We start from the raw sequence: 19,357 nt of genomic DNA, 5'->3' as shown, positions 1-19,357 counted from the left end.
CCAGTAAATCTATAAAATACTTATCAGAAGGTTCATATGAGCTGGATTTAACATTCTTGGGGTACTATGAATTGAGCCCTGTGAAGTTTTTTTTATATATATAATTTTTCATTTTATTTTGGGGGAATGTGGTGGTTTTGTTTTATCCCTTGGGGAATAGGGTGCCAGCTCCTGCTCCCAGGGGGTCGGGGGCCCTGGAGGGGGGTTTCAGAGTGAACCCATCCCACACTTGTGTTGCAGTGGCAGCTCCTGTCCCACAGGTCTGGGCCTGGCTGCCTGCTGTGGGTGCTGTGACCTGGCATCGTGATAACGGAATGATGGCTGGGCCAAATTTGAATGAGAGGCATTGTGATCTGGCATATATTTTGGCCCCAAAGGACAGATACCACTGGTTTGGGGTGAGATTTTTGTTTTTCATTTTATTTTGTGGTGTTTTGCAGTTAAAAAGGTGAGGCTTTAACTATGAAGCATGGCTCTGGAATTTACACACACACATTTGACTTTCACGTGTGTTTATTCTCAACTATGTAGAAAGCTTCACTTGTTGAAATATGGGTCTGTTCTGTTCTGCTCTTGTGGATGGTCACCAGTCTTGTAAGCTCCCCGGGTCTGGGTAGTGATCATTAAATATTATAACTTTGCATCTCTCAGGCACGCCCCTAGGTGCAGACCCTGTCTGGATTTAACTGTTGTTGCCTTTCAATGTTAATGTAAAAGTAATCCACAGCTGCTGCATGATTTCCTCCCTTTTATAAGAGAACTTGTGCTGCTTGTGTATATATGGCAAAGTTCTATTTCCATTGTCTTAATACCAGGATGAAAAAGCTGCATTTCATAAATGCTTATTACCACTTTCTGGACCATATATTCCAGTACAATTCTAATTCCAGTATTTACAGAATGTACTTAAGGTTTGTCTCATGGGGCAATTATTCTGATGTTAGTTTTAAATTACAGATTAATCTGCTGCATGAGCAGTTTTGCACACCTGATATGCTGTTTTTCATATAATTACTCTTGGGGAAATAAATCTAGGAATTATGGGTTCTTTATCAAGAGGTCACATGATATGAGAGAAAGAAAAGCCTCAGATATAGGAGAAATTCTTTAGGACAATGATGCAACTACACTACATTGCTAAACTAGAACTGAGGGTGCACTATATGTAATAAATAGATTGCTCACACTGTAAGACATATCACGTGTTAGTTCCCATTCCTTTTAATAATCTGCTCTTTTACTATGATTCATGGCTTGGGTGAAAGAACTCTGCTCATAACTAATTGTTAAATAGACACATGTATAGAAAGCATGCTCTTCCATAATATAGTGGAAACTTATTAAATGTGTTTTACTCCTCTTAGCAGCTATTTATTTAGAAGCTTGTGCTACTTTACAAAATGGTCTGTATGGTAGATGGTGAAAATACTCAAGTCTGTTCCTTTAACGAATACTTAAGTGTAAACTCGCATGTGAAGTAGTTATGAAAATTTTATTTTTGTTTAATCTGAATGTGGCCCTTATGTCATCTTTACAGGTTTGAAGTTCTTTACCCATGGATGAGTAGTAGTTTAGCAGTAGCAATTTGTGCTATCAGTGTGTTTTGGCAGGATTTACTGCTAGGATGTGAGGGTAGCAGAGTCTCCGTATTCACTCAGGGCTTGTCCACACATAAAACAGTGCAGTGGTGCAGCTCCCCTCCCCTCTGTTTAAGTACTCCACCCCCCTGCAATGCAGTAGCTAGGTCAACAGGAGAATCATTGGGGGTGTGGATTTTTGTACTTATACTGACCTAATTTCCTAGTGTAGACCAGGCCTCAGTTTCTGCTGGATTTGCCAACTATTTACTCTTAGGTCACGTCTACATTTGCAAAGTTACAGTGCTGGCAGTTACAGCGCCGCTCAGAGAGCACCAAAGGAAAACTTCTGTTGTGTGTTCACATGGACAACTGCCTGCGCAATAGCGTGTTCACACTTGTGGCGCCATTCAGAGCAGTGCACTCTGGGCAGCTATCCCACGGAGCACCTCCTTCTCTTTCGCCGCTAAGACTTGTGGGAAGGCGGAAGGGGTCGCAGAACATCCTGGGTCCTGTCCCAATGCCCTGTGATGCATTGCTTCGCATTTCAGCAATCTCTGTGCTTCCGTCCGCATTTGGCGCCATCTTTCAACAGTTTGTGTACTGCGCGCCCTGCCTTGCCTCTTTTGGTCTGCAGGAATTGATCCTGAGCTGTTGACTAGTATGCTGCTCGCACTGACCAACACATCACGAGTGGCAGTGGAGTTATTCCTTAAAATACAAAGGCAAGAGGAGTGCAACATTGATCTTGCCACACATACTTGCTACGACATTAGAGTGCTTGTGGCATTCACGGAGGTGCTGACCACAGTGGAACACGGCTTTTGGGCTCGGGAAACAAGCACTGAGTGGTGGGATCACATTATGATGCACATCTGGGATGACAAGCAATGGCTGCAGAACTTTTGCATGAGAAAAGCCACATTCATGGGACTCTATGATAAGCTGGCCCCAGCCCTGTGGCGCAAGGACACAAGAATGAGAGCTGCCCTGTTGTTGGAGAAGCATATGGCGATTGCACTGTGGAAACTGGCTACTCCAGACTGCTACCAATCGGTCGCTAACCAGTTCAGAGTGGGAAAGTCAGCTGTTGGAGTTGTGTTGATGGAAGTGTGCAGGGCCATTAATTGCATCCTGCTCTGAAAGACCGTGACTCTGGGCAACATGCTTGATGTTGTGGATGGCTTTGCACACATGGGCTTCCCTAACTGGAGGGGCGCTCGGCATGCTCCTTCCAATTCTGGCACCAGACCACCTAGTCACCGAGTACATTAATTGCAAGGGGCATTTCTCAATGGTTCTCCAGGTGCTTGTGGATCACCGTGGGTGTTTCACAGACATTAAAGCAGGCTGGTCTGGAAAGGTGCATGACGCATGCATCTTTGAAAACACTGGCCCGTTCAAGAAGCTGCAAGCAGGGACTTTATTCCCTGACTAGAAGATCACCGTAGGGGAAGTTGAAATGTCCATTGTGATCCTGGGAGACCCCACCTACCCCTTAATGCCATGGCTCATGAAGCCATACATGGGGCAACTTGACAGCAGCAAGGAACAGTTCAACAGGCTGAGCAAGTGCAGAATGACTGTGAAGTGTACATTTTGTCCATTTAAAAGCCGGCTGTATGGGAAGCTGGACATGGCCGATAACAATATTCCTATGCTTATAGCCGCGTGCTGTACGCTCCACAATATTTGTGAAGGGAAGGGTGAAAGCTTCACTTAGGGCTGGACTGCAGAAGCTCAGCGCCTGGAGGCTAAGTTTGAACAGCCAGAGACCAGGGCTATTAGAGGGGCACAGCACAGGGCCATAAGGATCAGGGATGCTTTGAAGCAGCAATTTGAAGGTGAAAGCCACTAATAGCTGCTGTTATGCTTGGGTTTGCAGTGCTTGTAATGCTAGGAGGTGATTGATGCACATGATGCAAGAAGGGGCCTTAACATAATTGTATGCTGCTTTGCAGTGCTCTTTTTGCTTTCACTTAATAAAGATTGATTTCAAACAAACACAATTCTTTTATTGAGACACAAAAAGCAGAGGAGAGAGTCAAATGAAAAAAATCAGCAGGGAGGGGGATGGGGGAAGGGAAGGTCTCAAGAGGAGGAGGGATCCTGGGATGGCTACAGATTTGTGTATGTCGAAGGATCATAACCAACCTTCCCCTTTGGAGTACGATGCAGCAGGTGCTGTACGTCAGCAGGGCCAAACTGCATAGGGATGGGTGTTGAGTGCAGTGAGTAGTGGGAGTCCACACTGCTGGACTGGGAGGAGGGAGGAGTGGAGCCAGGAGGTTGATAACTGTGTGGTGGCGGTGTGTGGGGAGCGCATGGGAAAGTTTTGCGACAGCAGCTGCAGGGGAGGGCGGGCGCAGTGCTGCTCAGTTTGAAGAGCTAGTATCGCCTGGAGCATGTCCACTTGGTGCACCATAACTTAAGAGCTGCTCCGTGGCTTCTTTCTGGTGTCCTGCATTCTCCTTTCAGTCTCTCGTCTCGCTGTCCCGCCACTCCAATATTTTTTTCTCAGCGGCGGAGTGCATCATAATCTCACGCATAAAGTCCTCCTTAGTTCTTCTTGGCTGCTTTCTAATTCTTCACAGCCGTTCTGCCGCCGATAAGGGAGGCTGTGCTCGCAAGGTCATCTCTGTGAAGTTTAAATGCAACATTTTACAGAAGCAGTATTGTTTGCAACACAGACAACACTGCTTTAATGCTTTAAAACACAGCCAGTACTCACACACCTGACACTAACTGGCTGACCCCAGGCAAGCGCACATGAGCCACAAGACCCCCAAATGGTTAGTAACCACAGTTGCAGGGTAAATCACTGCTCCCGGACCCTGCTGTACACTGGGCACGTGGCTCTTGGGGAGAGCCAGCACTGTAGGTTGGGCCTGATAATCATTCCTGTCCCCACATTTTCCACAGGAGGTGATCATTATGGAAGATATTTCGCTGCTGACGGTGAGCAGGGAATCAAGGGAGGGTCTTCTCCAAGGCTGTGGCTTCTGCTCTGGTGCCTATGTGGCTTGCCTGTGTGCAGCAATGGTCCCCTCACCAGCAAAGTGGCATGGGAAAGTTACCATTAATGGGGCAAGAAACAAAGCAGCTCTGCTGAGGAACCTGTGGCAGCAGATTGCCCAGTATCTCAAAAGAAGATTTCCCAAATGCTGATGAGGTCCAGCAGCTCTGCATTGCTCCAAAGGGGGAATCGCCTGGTGGTGGAGCAGGCATGGGCCGCCTGGAAAGATGCACTGAGACCACTGCACACATCACCGAGCAAACACAAAGGGGACTTTTCAAATTTGCAAAAGAACGTATGGGGTGGGGCTGACGGTTGGTCACCTGAGGTCAGGGCAGTAGAGTTCAAACTGATGGCCAGAGAGGTGAGAACAGGCATTGTGGGATACCTCCCAGAGGCCAATCACAATGCTGTAATCACCATGGTGTCTACACTGGCACTGCAGCGCTGTAGCCCTGGCGCAGAAACCTCTACACCTCTCATGGAGGTGTAGTTTTTTTTAGAGTGCTGCATCTGCGCAGTTTCTGCACACAAAGTGGCTTGGCAGTGTGTACACCTCAGGAGTTACAGCACTCAAAGCTGCTTTACTGTGCGCAAACTTGCCAACGTAGATGGGGACTTATTTATTATTTTGGTTGCTGGGAAGTGGCATGTATGACTGCTATTGCTGTAATGTTCTAATTGTGATGAGGCAGATACATAATCACCTGGAACTATTTGATGACTGTGTAAAACAAGATAGTAACATCTTTTCATTATTGCTGTGGCCTGGATCTGAAACTGATCAAGAAGATAAAAGCTCCATCTCATCATCATCAGTTCATTTAAACAACAAATGCCATTTAGATAGATCAGACTGTAATTACTGGAGTAGGAGCTTACTTAGGACTGTGTGACTAATACTCCCATTCTTGTTTTAAAAGATTAATTAAGTAGTCTCTTGGGTTGTTCAGTAATAGGTATGTCAGTGCATTGGTTTTGACTTTATTCTGTGAAACACCTCTAACACAACAGTGATCCCCTAGCAATATTCTTGGTTCAGTTCTGACTGAGGAGTATGTCATTGACTGTCAACCAGGGCCAGCTCCAGGCACCAGCTCAGCAAGCAGGTGCTTCGGGTGGCCAAGGGGAAGGGGTGGCACGTCGGGCTCTTCGGCGGCGGGTCCCTCAGTCCCTCTCGGAGGGAAGGACCTGCCGCCAAAGAAGAAAGTGGCGCAGTGGAGCAGCCACCGATCGCGATCGTAGCTTCCCCCCCCCCCCCACTTGGGGCAGCAAAAACCCTGCTGTCAACAACACCATTTTCTCTAACACCATTAATTACATTGCTATTGATATAATTGGGGATGTCTTTGATTGCTGATGGCCCAAGTTTGGCTGACGGAGGTGAAACTTTGAGTTATTTATGGGCACGTCTTCACTAGCAACATGGCAGCGCTTTAACATGGCTGTGTAGTTGCAGCACCAGAGCTGGGGGAGAGCTCTCCCAGTGCTGTAAAAATGCCACCCCCATGAGGGGAGTAGCTACCAGTGCTGGTGCACTGTCTACACTGGCACTTTACAGCACTGAAACTTACAGCGCTCGGGGGGGATGGGGGTGGTCACCTCCCTGAGTGAGAAAGTTGCAGCACTGTAAAGTGCCAGTATAGAAAAGCCCTACTTCTCTAGTTTCCCTGCCAGAAAAGGATAAAATATGGTAGAACATTCTTTTTTCCTCCCTCTCTCTCTCCTATTTGCTGCCAGGGTGGGAAATTACACTACCTCTGATTTGCCAAGTCTGTAGAAAACCCCAAAGAATTTGCTTACTCTTTAGCCCAGCCCTGTTTTACGGAGGTAACCTCTTGTAAAGCTAGGATGGATTGTTTGCCCACCTTGAGCTAGATCTGACAAATGAGCCCCTTGAAATATTGTGTACAATACTATCGTTTGCTTACTAGGTTAATTTTCCACTGTGCTCCTAAATGCACTATTAAGGTCCTGATCCAGAAAAGATTCAAACGATTCATGCAGAAAGTTAAGCATGAATGTGAGTCTTTGCAGAGTTATAGTCCAAGTTTACTATTCAGAGTAAACCTGAAAGAAGTGTCAAAATATACCACCAAGCAATTAACATTTGTAAAGCTGCCAGAGCCATCTGAACTACCTTAGCTGTATAACTGTGAACAATTACTAAATGTGAACATCTACATTAATTTAAAGAATGGTTTTATTTTATTTTTACTGTACTTATATTGTAGGTCCATCAATGGTCCAGCAGATTTTGTACTTTTAACTAGTGCCTAAGTACTGGTACTGGCTGATACTTGAGAAATTCCATAACAGAAGTGGGAGAGGCTGCTGTTATGCTGTGAGCAGTACTGTATTATCCGCTCTGCAAAGCTCTATTTTGAATCATAGGAGTAAGTTCTGAATTTTAAACAGGAAATATCTGCTGGGAGTTTTAGACAAAAGAACCTTCATTCTGAGGAAACTAGATTAGAAGTTAGGAGCTCACAGTTCTAGTCACAGAAAAATATTAACCTATATTAGATTTGACTATTTAGTTTTTGACTGAACTACTCCAAGGCACTCTACCCACATGAGAAGTGAGAAATCAAGTTACACCAGGGCAATAAAACAGAAGCTGCTCTTGCAGGATCAAGGCTTAAGTATATTATAGAGAGTTGCAAGTAAAAGCATGTGGATGTATCCTTGTGCCCCCTCAAAGCCCTGTCCCTGCATTGTAATTTGTAGGATCAGCCCTGTGATTGTGTCCTAGGGCGAAGATTTTCAAAAGCAGGAGCCTAAAATTAGGTTCATAAATCCATATTTTGGCACCTAAATTAGTGAACTGATTTTCAAAAGTGTGGCGTGCCCAGTAACTCCCATTTGAGGGATTACCTGCAGTGAGATTAGAAGCCACTTTAAGTTCCTGTTTTTTGTTTTTGTTAATTCACTTTGGAGGGGGTCCTTGTTAAACAACACTTAGTTGTATAGGTCCTAGAAATATGGTAGGTGCTTAACAGAAATAAATGCTGTTCTTAGAGTGCTTTTTAGGGAAATTTTAGAGTATTAGGTACTGGGGTGATTTACTACTGAACCAATGCCCCATCCATTGGGTTAGCTGGGTTAGGGGCATTGTGCCATTGCAGGTACTGTTTTTCAGCCAAAGCATAAAATCATTTTGATCATTGATAAATTTGTGGTAACTTTCTAAGAAGCCAACTGTCCTAGCTAAATTCCAGTTTGGATAATTACATTCTATCTGCTTAGGTTCTTAAGACAGCCACCACTATGCTATCTAAATACCTATTCCGCCTAGCTACATTCCCCTTGCAGTTTCAGTGGTACAGGGTATATTATATTGAAATCCTAGAGAATTAAAGGCACTGTTTACTTCTAGATAATGTTTATTTGTAACCCACTGCTAGTGTTAATATGCACAAGAATGTCTTATCTACATACACACACAAGTGCCACTCAGATATGTCCACCCTCTAATCATCAAGTGTACCATTTTTGTTCTCTGTTTTGTCTACTTTGAATATAAGGTCATTGGAGGCACTTCTCTAATCTTCCTTCTCTATAACGCTGATTACATTGTTGGCACTCAGTACATAATATTAATTACCAGGATATGCCTTGCTGAAGTTAGTATTGGTATATCAACATGCAAATGTGTGTAATAAATAATAATAAAGATGGGTGATGTTTTTCCATCTTGGTATGTTAGAGCAAGGGAATCAACTCCTTCTGACTAATTCAAGCAATTAGATTGTCTAATCTCCAAACATTCAATTCATTTCATAATAATAGGCCTCAGAGTTAATAGCATTACTTATGTGCATTGAGTGGACATAGAAACTGATTATTTGCTTGCTCTAATAGGCAGTTGCACTAGGTATGTGTACACACCGCTGGAGCCACACTGATGCAGCGCTGTCCAGGGCCACCCCTGGATGCGGCGTCCTGAGGCTCTGGAAGAGGGGAGAAGCAGGGGTAAGCGGCATGGTAAGGGGCCGGGGCTGGGAGGGTTGGATAAGGGGCAGAGAGTCCCGGGGACAGGAAGCGGGGGGAGGGGCTTGGATGGGGCAGAGGTTCTGGGGCAGGGCGGTCAGGGGCCGGGGAATGGGGGGAGTTGGGTAGGTTTGGGAGTTCTGGGGGTCTGTCGGGGTGGTGGTGGATGGGGTCGGGGCAGTCAGGGGACAGGGAGCAGGGTGAGTTGGGTAGGGGGTGGGATCCTGGGGGGCAATTAGGGTGGGAGGGTCTCGGGAGGGGCTGGTCAGGGGACAAGGAGCAGGAGGGTTGATGGTTTGTGGGTTCTGAAGGGAGGCAGTTGGGGGCAGGACGTGGGTTGGGGTCGGATGGGGGGGGGAGACAGGCACGTGGGGCTTGTACTCACCACGCGGTTCCCTACCGGGTCTTCGGCGGCACTTCGGCAGCGGGTCCTTCACTCGTTCTGGCTGAAGGACCCGCCGCCGAAATGCCGCTGAGAACCCGGAGCGAGTGAAGACCCTGTCGCCGCTGCCACCGCTGAAGTGCCACCGAGGACCCGGTAGGGAACCAGTTCTTAGGATTTTGGGAGCTCATCACTGTGTAGTTCTGAATTCCCACCCAGATGACATCAGTGCCAAGCTCCTTCCTAGTTGCTGTCTCCAAAAGAGGCAAAAGCTGGAAATTCCAAATATGATTTTTAAAGAGGCTTTTTAAACAAGACTTAAAACAATTGGGTTTTACAGTAAAAGATCTAACAAATTCTGGAAAATTGTGGCTGAGAACCACCCTTTAAAAGAGCTTAACACAGGGGATCTCAAACTGGGGGTTGGGACCCCTCAGGGGGTCATGAGTTTATTGCATGGGGGGTTGTGAGCTGTTAACCTCCATCCCAAAACTTGCTTTGCTTCCAGCATTTATAATGGTGTTAAATATATACAAAGCGTTTTTAATTTATAAGGGGGATGGGGGCTGCACTCAGAGGCTTGCTATGTGAAAGGGGTCACGGGTAAAAAAGTTTGACACACACTGGCCTAATAGACACAGTAAAGATTCCATATTCAAGATTGTAAATAGAAAGCTATTTAAAATGTAACTTTGACCCCTTACCCCCTGGCAATTCCTCAGTATTGAAATAGTATCCATTAGACTTTGGAATTAACTTGTTTTGTTTTGGTTAAGAGTGAAAAGGGGTGGAGGAGGAAGAATTCAGACTTTTAATGTGACTACTGCTTGTTACTGGAATTTTTCCTCAAGCTTTTAACAAGGGAACAGTGTGTAAAAAGCTTATTGTAATAGACAAAACTGTTTTTTAAATAAAAATTTTAAATTAAAAGTTTGAAAAAACAAAACACAGAATTACCCAAAACAGCCTATAATTTACCTGCATTTTTTATTTTCCCAGAGTCCTTATCTAGAACCTTCTCTGGATGCACATGCAGTTGATCTGTCATTTTGTAATACAACAGAACATTAAACCTTATGTAATTACTGAGGTCATGTCTACACTATGGGTGCTACTGCAGCTATGCTATTGTAGTATAGACACTCCACTCCCTGCATCCATAGAAGGGGTTTTCCGTCAGTTAGGCCTGGTCTACACTGGGGGAGGGGGTCAATCTAAGATACGCAACTTCAGCTATGAGAATAGCATAGCTGAAGTCGACATATCTTAGATCGAATTAAAATTACTTACTTCACATCCTCGCGGCGCTGGATCAACAGCTGTGGCTCCCCCGTCGACTTTGTTTCTGCCTCTTGTACTGCTGGAGTTCAGCAGTCGACGGGAGAGTGATCGGGGATCAATTTATCGTGTCTACACTACACGCTATAAATCGATCCTTGATAGATCGATCGCTACCCGTCGATCCGGCGGGTAGTGTAGACGTACCCTTAGTCTGTAATCCACTTCCCCAGCGGCTGTAGCTAAGACCTGGCCATGTCTATACCTGGGGGTTAGGTTGGCTTAACTATGGTGCTCACACCTCTGACCAACCAGGATCTACACAGTACAACTTTATAGAAATAAGAGGACAAGGTCCCTGCCCTAATTAGCTTAATTTACATATAGATAATACAAGGTTAATTTTACCCAAATAAAATAGGACTAGAGTGACCAGATGTCCCAATTTTATAGGGACAGTCCTGATTTTTGAGTCTTTTTCTTATATAGGCTCCTATTACCCGCCCCCCCCACATCCCGATTTTTGACACTTGCTGTCTGGTCACCCTAAATGGAACTACATAAAGCCTATCCACTATTTGTCTTAATGCATGCAATAAGGGACAAATCCTGGAACTACAAGGAGACCAGGATTTCACCCTCAGCTTTTCAGTGGGGTTTAGGTAACACACAGGAATTTCACCCACAATACTGAAGATAATATCAACATTGTGGGTGGAGAGGAAGTTTAGTGGGCTAATAAAACAATGGACAGTACTTAGGGGAGTATTAGGGTTAAGTTATGGGTACTTTTGGTTGTTACAATTGTTTCATGTATCCTATATCAATGCATCAATATTTATAATGCACCTATCACTACTAGCTAGAGGCTGATGGTTTTACATGGCTGGAGATTTGCATAACTATTCTGTGCTTCTGTACTTGGTAAGTTTTTTAATGTTTCCTCTCAAATTATTATAGTAAATTTATCAACTATTTTAGTCAATCTTTTCAGGCTCAGCATACCAACCAGTTTTCTGTATGTATAATCTAATAAACCTTAGGTTGAGGATGCATAAATCCTAGACCAAATATGTAATGTCTTTCCAAAACCCCTGTGATATTTAAGCTGCCCAGGAGGGAGGAGGGGAAAGAGAGAAACAACCCTCCTGTTTAGACCCGTGAGCACAGATAGAATGTTTAAAATAAAGAAAACAAATAATCAGGCCAGTGATTAAATTAATTATTTTTCAACAGATTTAGTATTACTCTGTCAAGACTATTGGAATTTGCAAATAATTTCCCCACTGATACTAATAATGCAATCACAAGTTTAACCCACTGCTTTATGGTATTAGTAAGAAGATATCCTTAGGCTATTAGTACTAGCTGGAGGTCAGCTGTATCATGTCCAGGGATTTAGATTAACTTGTTCCTTATTGTCATTATCTCTGATAAATTAAGCTAGCACTCACTTTTTTAATTTAGATTAGACAAAGTAGAGGGAAAATGTAAAGAGGCTGGTGCCTCTCCATTGAAAATTATTAGTAAATCAGTCTTAATTACTACCAAAGAAGTGGAACCTCACTAGTTAATGTGTCAAAATAATTCCAGGTCTAATATACTAGTGCTTCCAATATAATTGCATCAAGGATAAATAGTCCAATTTCCAATACCAGATGTTTCTATTGTTAGTAGAATTGGAGGGTAGTAGAATTCACTCTTCACAAAAGCTTTTGTTACAGTAGCCAGGGGCCTTTCTTATTTAGCTGCCTCTGGGATCAGCTAGCTTTAGGAATATCAATGTGAATTAAATATGCATCTCCACAGGAGATTGACACACAAATACAACTCTTGGGAGTCAGATCATCTAATTTATCAGGGCTGCAGGAGGTAAGAACAGCATTCAAGGAAGCTGAAGCACTGTCTCCATTGAATTTTATTTTGCTCCTGATTAAAATGCATTTTGAGTTTTGTTTATAGGGGAAAGTTTTACCAGTTATGTATATGGACACTCTTAAGTTATGTTTACACTATGGGTGCTAAAGTGCCATAGTGAAAGTGCCATAGCTATGCTGTTTAAGCACCATAGAGAAACCAACAACAGACTGGGTTTTTCTGTTGCTCTAGGAACTTCATCTTCCCAAACAGGAACTGGGTCAAGAACAGCATTCTTCCCTCAACCTAGCTACCTCTACACTGGGGGTGAGGTGGGTATAGTGCTCAGGAAAGTGGACCTTTTATACCTCTGACCACCATAGCTATGTCAACCTAAGTTTTAAGAGTAAACCAGGCCCTATGCAGATATTTTGGGGTTTTGTTTATGTTGCTTAGGAAGGGGTTTAAATTAAGCTGAAAAAGATACTGCTATACTAGAGTGTCAGGCAGAGGGTTGTACTAGTCTATTTCAGTTTAAATTCAAACCTTAGCTTATACCCCTCCCCCAAAGTTAATATATTGTAAAGCCTCAGTTATTTTTATTTCCTTCCAGTGCATGCAGGTGAGGAAGGGGAAAGGTGCATAGAAACAGCACCACTCTGCTCCTAGTACTGCTGATTTGAAAGGGTGGCACTGGCAGAGGGAGAATGGTAGGTATTCTCACCTTTGCCCTAATGCCCTCCCCTCAATTTGTCTCTCTCTTTTCCTGGCGCTAACCCCCATAGGCTGGGGAGCTGTGTCCATTCGTGTTTTATTTCTGCAACACGACAGGCATTTTACAAACAATACCAAGACGGGTGCCTGGGCTGAGGAGCTGCAATCTAAGGGCCTTATCACTGCGCCCCCAAATCGTCCACTGATCTCAGTGGGGCACTTCTGGGCAGTAGGGGAGGGGCGACACATTAATCCAGGTTGAAGGGTTAAAGTGTCTGTAACGTGCCATCACGGAAGGGCTGAGAGTGAGACACTCTCCCTCTGCCCCTCGTCTCCCGCCCGCGCGCCCTTTGTTTACACTAGAAGCTCAGAGCTTGGGCAGCCTCACTCGAAACTGGTTCCCGGCTCCTTCCACGCGCTCGCTCGCGGCGCTGCAGGAACAACCTGTTCGCTGCCTAGTCCCGGCGCTGAGTTTCAGGTGACGGGGTCACGCGCCGCGAGCGCCCCGCCCGCTGTCGGAGGGGACGAGACCAGCCAATCGGCGGCTCCTACCCCGCATTCCAGGCAGGGCAGCGGGAGCCGCTGGGCTGGTTTCCACCCGGGCGGGGAGGGAGGAATGGGGGATGATCGCTCCTATCCCCTAGCCCCAGGTGTGCAGGCAGGGCGCATGCACGGCGGCTGGGTGTGGCTGCTTGGCAGAGACGGGGGAGGAGGCGATGCGAGCAGGCAGCTCCTAGTTGCAGAGCGGGGATCTGGCGAGTCCAGCTGGTGCGTGTGTTGCTGACATTAAGGTAAATGATCTCCTGGAGCTGAGTGCCTGACTGGGCTACAAGCGTCTGAATGGGCATTCGAAGTGGGATGGGGGCGAAAGTAGAGTGTGTGCGTGTGTCTAGTTAGTAGTGTTGTTTGCTTTGTGTAGGTGGTCGGGGGGAGGAGTTTTCCCCTCTTCCCCAAACTCATCAATGCGGAAATTTAGTGGACTGTAGCTTCTCATTAAAAGTTTTCGTATATATTTATGCTTATGGCTTGTAATTTGAAATAAGACAAAAAGCTGATACTTTCAGTTTGTGGGGTATTAATATGCATTGCTCATTATTATAGCCAGATCATGCACAGATCTCACTTATTAAATGCTCAGTTGCATATTTAAACTAATCTCTGTGTTAGTTGGGAGTTCTCTCTGTGACATCATGATGACTTTTCAGTTACATCTTTTGCAAGTTAGCCTGCCTCATTGTTCTGGGGCTGTGCACTATAATTAGGTTTTAGTCTCCATTGTGGCTTTGAGAGAACACTCACATCAGAAAAAGAGGAATACTGGGAGGGAAGAATCAATCATATGATTTTAATACGTAGTTTCCACCGAAGCTGTAAACACCATATCCCTTGGGAGCTGTCAGTAAGTACTTCCTGGGTGTCCCATTCAAAAATGGGTCTTTCTAACAAGTTGCTTCCTTAAGACCCATTTTCTTCTCCCTCAGGAGTCAAATATCAGAGGTGTAGCCGTGTTAGTCTGGATCTGTAAAAGCAGCAAAGAGTCCTGTGGCACCTTATAGACTAACAGACGTTTTGGAGCATGAGCTTTCGTGGGTGAATACCCACATGCATCCGATGAAGTGGGTATTCACCCATGAAAGCTCATGCTCCAAAACGTCTGTTAGTCTATAAGGTGCCACAAGACTCTTTGCTGCTCCCTCAGGAGTGACAATTCCAGTAGGGCATTCAGTCTATTATGAATGCTGTCTTCTCTGTAAAGACATTTTCTGTATGCATGGGAACACATGCATTAAATTCTTCTTTGCCTCCCAAAGAAATGCTGTATTATTCAGCAACTAATGTCTTCTATTCTTTCCTTTATCTTCACTGTAGTATCCCCTCAAGGCTGCACTGAAACAAATTACATTTTGGTTGAAATAGCTGTACTCTGCATAACTAAGTTTGAAATGTTTTGGTGATGTTTATTGAACTGCTTTTCCTATTCCAGCAATTAACGAGGATACCCACTTCAGGGACTGAAATAATTATTGTTTCAAACCATAATTTTAAAAGGATAATTTTAAAGAGAGCTCTTGGCACGCCACTCTACAGATGATGACTCTAAAACCAAGAACCTCCACCATCAAAAACCTATTTGCTATATACAGTACTTGCTCTCACTGGGGGCAAGGTGGGGTGGGGATAAAATTGTCACTCTTTTGAATTCCCGAATAACAAAAGTTTCCCAGCCAGTATTGCCAAGTCCTATTGCTCTTTTCTTTTGCTGTAGTTCATAGGGGATCTGATTGACAAAGGTCTTTTCTCACTCTCTTGTTTAGAAAAACATACAATTTAATTCAACATTTGGGGATAATCTAGTAGATACTCTACCAATGGTCATCTGAAATGTTGTACTGCTTTGTGTCAGTATGTAAACAAACTGGGTAAAGGCAAAACTAATGCACCCCTCCAAAAAGAAGAAAATGTAGATGATCATGAAGAGTTCTCCATGGTGTCACTACTTGAGAGATCAAGCAAGCTGTTAAATAATTCAAGATCTTTTTGGGAGAAATCATAGTGTTAAGATCAATCACTGTATAAAAAACCTGTAAGATGAAGGGGAGTCTCTGGATATTTTTGGGGAATAGAAGGAATTGTTTGTTTGTAGTTGGTGAATTGAAGGCTCTAATTGTTGAAAGCCTTGACAAAAAAAAATTGATTTGTCTACTTGTCTTTTTGTTATTATTCAAGATTGAATAGCTATCTGTGCTACTTAATAAAGTGATCATACTAGCTATAATGTCATTAAATTTAGATTGCTTTGTTACTAAGCCTGTCACTTTTTTTTCCCTTCTAGTTACCAAAAATAAGTCTGAATTTAGCAGCCAAGCACTTCAACTATGTCATCCAGACCTTTTGAAAGTCCTCCACCTTATCGACCAGATGAATTGTAAATATCCTCTTTTCTGCTTTGGTTACCAATTTAATTTACCCCAGATAAGCAGTGTACATAGTTGGAGTTCATATCTTTAACAGCTCATTTATATAACTGTTAACAGTAACTGTGTCAACTATCATAAGGTTGCTGCTGTTAGACCAGGGGTGGGCAAACTTTTTGGCCTGACAGCCACATCAGGGAATATAAATTGTATAGTGGGCCATGAATGCTCACAAAATTGGGGTTGGGGTGCGGGAGGGGGTAAGGGCTCTGGTTGAGGGTGTGGGCTCGGGTTTGGCTGGGGATGAGGAGTTTGGGGTGTAGGAGGGTGCTCTGGGCTGGGACCGAGGAGTTCAGAGGGGGATCAGGGCTGCGGTAGGGGTACCGAAAGGGGTGCAGGTTCTAGCTGGGGGTGTGGGCTCTGGGGTGGGGCTGGAGATGAGAAGTTTGGGGTGCGGTGCAGGAGGCTGCTCCATGCTGGGATCAAGGGGTTTGGTGAGCAGGACGGGGCAGGGGGTTGGGGCGTGAGGAGAGTCTCAGGGGTGCAGGCTCTGAATGGTGCTTACCTCAGGTGGTTCCCCCGGAAGCAGTGACATGTCCTTTTTCCGGCTCCTACACGTGGAACGGGGCTGAGCCACATGGTGTGGCCCCTGACCTGGCGCCCCGGCTGGAGCTTGCGGGCCAGCTTAAAACAGCTTGCGGGCCAGATCCAGCTCGTGGGCCATAGTTTGCCCACCCCTGTGTTAGACTGTACCTTGCTGCTTATTTAATGAAAAAGCAAACATCTGTCTAACACATGGGGCACATGTAGAATGGTCTAATAGCTTGTTTACCACTTTACAAGCTGCTTTTTGTCTCTTTGATCTGTAAACTAATCAAACATAAAATTTAAACTGTCAATTAGGTGTTGCTGCGCTCAGTGTTGCAACAAGTAACTGACTATCAATGGGGTTTAGGCTCCTAAGTACCTAAATTCCTTTTGAAAATGAGATTTAGGCTTCTAAATCAGTTAGGCATTGTTGAGTGCCATTCCATCTAAATACCTTTACAAATGTGGGCCCTACTATTTTGTATAGTAAATACTGCAAATTATCACGGTTAAATATTCTTTCCAAGTTTTCCAGAGCACCTGTTACAGTAATCTCTAAATGCCAATGGTCAGAGTGGATTAATTTCAACCTTCTAATATTTGTAGCTAACCATCGTAAAAGCATCTGAGAGAATAGAATTCCATCTTTTTGGAGGAATATATTCATTCCATTTAAATTCAGGGGGTCTTCTTTCAAAATTGGCTAATTCTGACCATTTCCTGAATTAGTCTGTTCCTGATAACTTCATAATTTCATTGCATGAGTGTCATGCACTACAATTTTTTTGTAAGATAGTTTTTCATAGCTGGCTAAAAACTTCAGTTGATAATGTTTTCATCTTATTGCAGCAAACCTTCTCACTATGCACCAAGCAACATTACATATGCTGAGGAGATGCGCTCTCAGCCCATGTACTCTCAACCAGCGTATTCCTACTATCCAGAGGATGAAGTGCAACACTTCTACAAATGGACTTCCCCTCCAGGAATAATAAAGATCATGTCAGTTCTCATTATAGTGATGTGTGTAGGCATCTTTGCTTGTGTTGCTTCCACATTGCCTTGGGATCTAGAATTCTATGGAAGTTCCTCTTTGGGATCTGGTGTAGGATATCCTGGATATAGTGGTTTTGGAGGCAGTTACGGTGGCAGTTATAGTTATGGCTCCGCATATGGATATGGTGGAGCTTATGGCATTGGAGGAAATTACATTGAGCCCCGAGCTGCTAAAGGCTTCATACTTGCAATGTCAGCTTTTTGCTTCATCGCTGGAATGGCAATTTTTATAATAAGTGTTACCAACTCAAGCATGTCCAGAACAAGAAGATATTATCTAATTGTGATAATAGTAAGTGCTATCCTTGGCTTCTTGGTATTCATTGCCTCCATAGTGTATGTACTGGCAGTAAACCCAACCGCACAAGCTTCAGGATCAGTGTTCTACAATCAACTTGTTGCTCTGTGCAGCCAATATTATGCTTCTACAAATACAGGAATCTTTGTGAATCAATACCTGTATCACTACTGTGTGGTAGAGCCTCAAGAGGTATGTATGCACTAATGTCTGTGTTTTTTTGTTTTTTCCCTTTAGCTAACTAAATCGTATATCTAACACTTCTGTGTACAAAACAGTCATGTACAAAATCCATAGCTAATCTAGCTAAACTTTCTCTGCTCATTAAACCAACTCCTTCAAATTCTACCTTACCCATTGCACTGAGTGTTTCTAAAACAAATGAAGAGCCTGAAGAACTTTTATATGCTTCCAGGAATATAGTAAACTTCATGAGTAGGGCCCCACTAAATTCATGGTCCATTTTGGTCAATTTCACAGTCATAGGATTTAAAAAATCATCAATTGAATCATTTCAGCTATTTAAATCTCAAATTTCATGGTGTTGTAATTGTAGGGGTCCTGACCCAAAAAGGAATTGTGGGGAGGTTGCTAGGCTGGGGGCATTACAGTACTGCTGGTGGAGGCGCTACCTTCAGAGCTGAGCAGCTGGAGAGCGGTAGGAGCTGGCCAGGAGACTAGCTCTGAAGGCAGAGCCGCTGCCAGCAGCAGTACAGAAGTAAGGATGGCATGGTATGTTATTGCCACCTTTACTTCTGTGCTGCTACTGGCGAGGTGTTGCCTTTAGAGCTCGGTGCCCGGTTAACAGCAGCCGCTCTCTGGATGCCCACAGAAGTAAGGGTGGCAATACCGCAATCCCCCTAAAATAACCTTGCAAGCCCTCCCCCTTGCAACTCCCTTTCAGGTCAGGATCCCCAATTTGAGAAATGCTGGTCTCCCCCTGTGAAATCTGTATAGTATAGGTTAAAAGCACACAAAAGACCAGATTTCATGGGGGGAGGGGGGCCACCAGATTTCATGGTGCATGATGTGTTTTTCATGGCTGTGAATTTCGTAGAGCCCTATCCATGAGCATGGGTGTAATTAAAATAAATACAAATCACTTTTAGGAGGTTAAAATAAAGTCCTTTCCTTTTTAATGGTGGTGATTTGTTAGTGTGCCAACCCTTTTTTCTCATGTCCCATTGCCCCACCACATCCCTGCCCTGTCACAGTAAAAGGAGCTAACTACTTTGGATATTTTTATTTGTGAATGTGAGTCTTGTTTCTTTGTCAGTGTTTTTTAACCTAGTCTCCTGTATCAAATTTATATGCACTAAATTGCACCCGTGCAAGAAAAAAGTCACACTGATAAGCCATAACCACTTCTTGGTGTCCAATATGACCTGGTGATGATATATTTAATACCTTTTAAATAATTCTTTAGCTACTGCAGTCACTAATATGTTGGGCCAATGGAATTTTATAAAATACTAAATTTGAAAACCTATATTTGATGATTAAAAGAGCCTGAGATAAATACAACTTGTGCACTGTAGGCCTTTTTTTAGAATACCACAGTGAACCATATTATTAACTAATCCCCACATTTCTAAAAAGTAGATTTAATTTTAATTAAATTTATGTACGGAAAAGATCTGAGCTGGTGAAGTTTAATGGCACAATACAGGAGACTTCCGGTCT

The 19,357-nt window shown here is 44.0% G+C and overlaps 1 protein-coding gene across 5 annotated transcripts in view; it reads left to right on the top strand.

Moving 5' to 3' along the window:
* The first annotated feature begins 6,849 nt into the window (after window positions 1-6,849).
* Window positions 6,850-19,357, top strand: part of OCLN (occludin) — a 36,034-nt gene continuing 23,526 nt past the window's right edge. Inside the window, exons 1-7 of one of the 5 annotated variants that reach the window (XM_039545138.1) lie at window positions 6,850-6,989; window positions 8,458-8,568; window positions 11,109-11,170; window positions 12,356-12,435; window positions 12,717-12,813; window positions 15,651-15,743; window positions 17,170-17,866. In XM_039545138.1, the coding sequence (XP_039401072.1) occupies window positions 15,694-15,743; window positions 17,170-17,866 (747 nt within the window). In that variant the 5' untranslated portion in view covers window positions 6,850-6,989; window positions 8,458-8,568; window positions 11,109-11,170; ... (1 more) ...; window positions 12,717-12,813; window positions 15,651-15,693. Of the gene's footprint in view, window positions 6,990-8,457; window positions 8,569-11,108; window positions 11,171-11,898; window positions 12,119-12,355; window positions 12,436-12,716; window positions 12,814-13,147; window positions 13,609-13,966; window positions 14,217-15,650; window positions 15,744-17,169; window positions 17,867-19,357 lie in introns of those variants that run through there. The other 4 variants (XM_039545140.1, XM_039545141.1, XM_039545139.1 and 1 more) reach the window with 4 other exon arrangements.

The sequence above is a fragment of the Mauremys reevesii genome, linkage group 6, assembly GCF_016161935.1.
Source record: "Mauremys reevesii isolate NIE-2019 linkage group 6, ASM1616193v1, whole genome shotgun sequence".
NCBI classification, from domain to species: Eukaryota; Metazoa; Chordata; order Testudines; family Geoemydidae; genus Mauremys; species Mauremys reevesii.
This window is presented reverse-complemented; position numbering and strand designations above follow the sequence as displayed.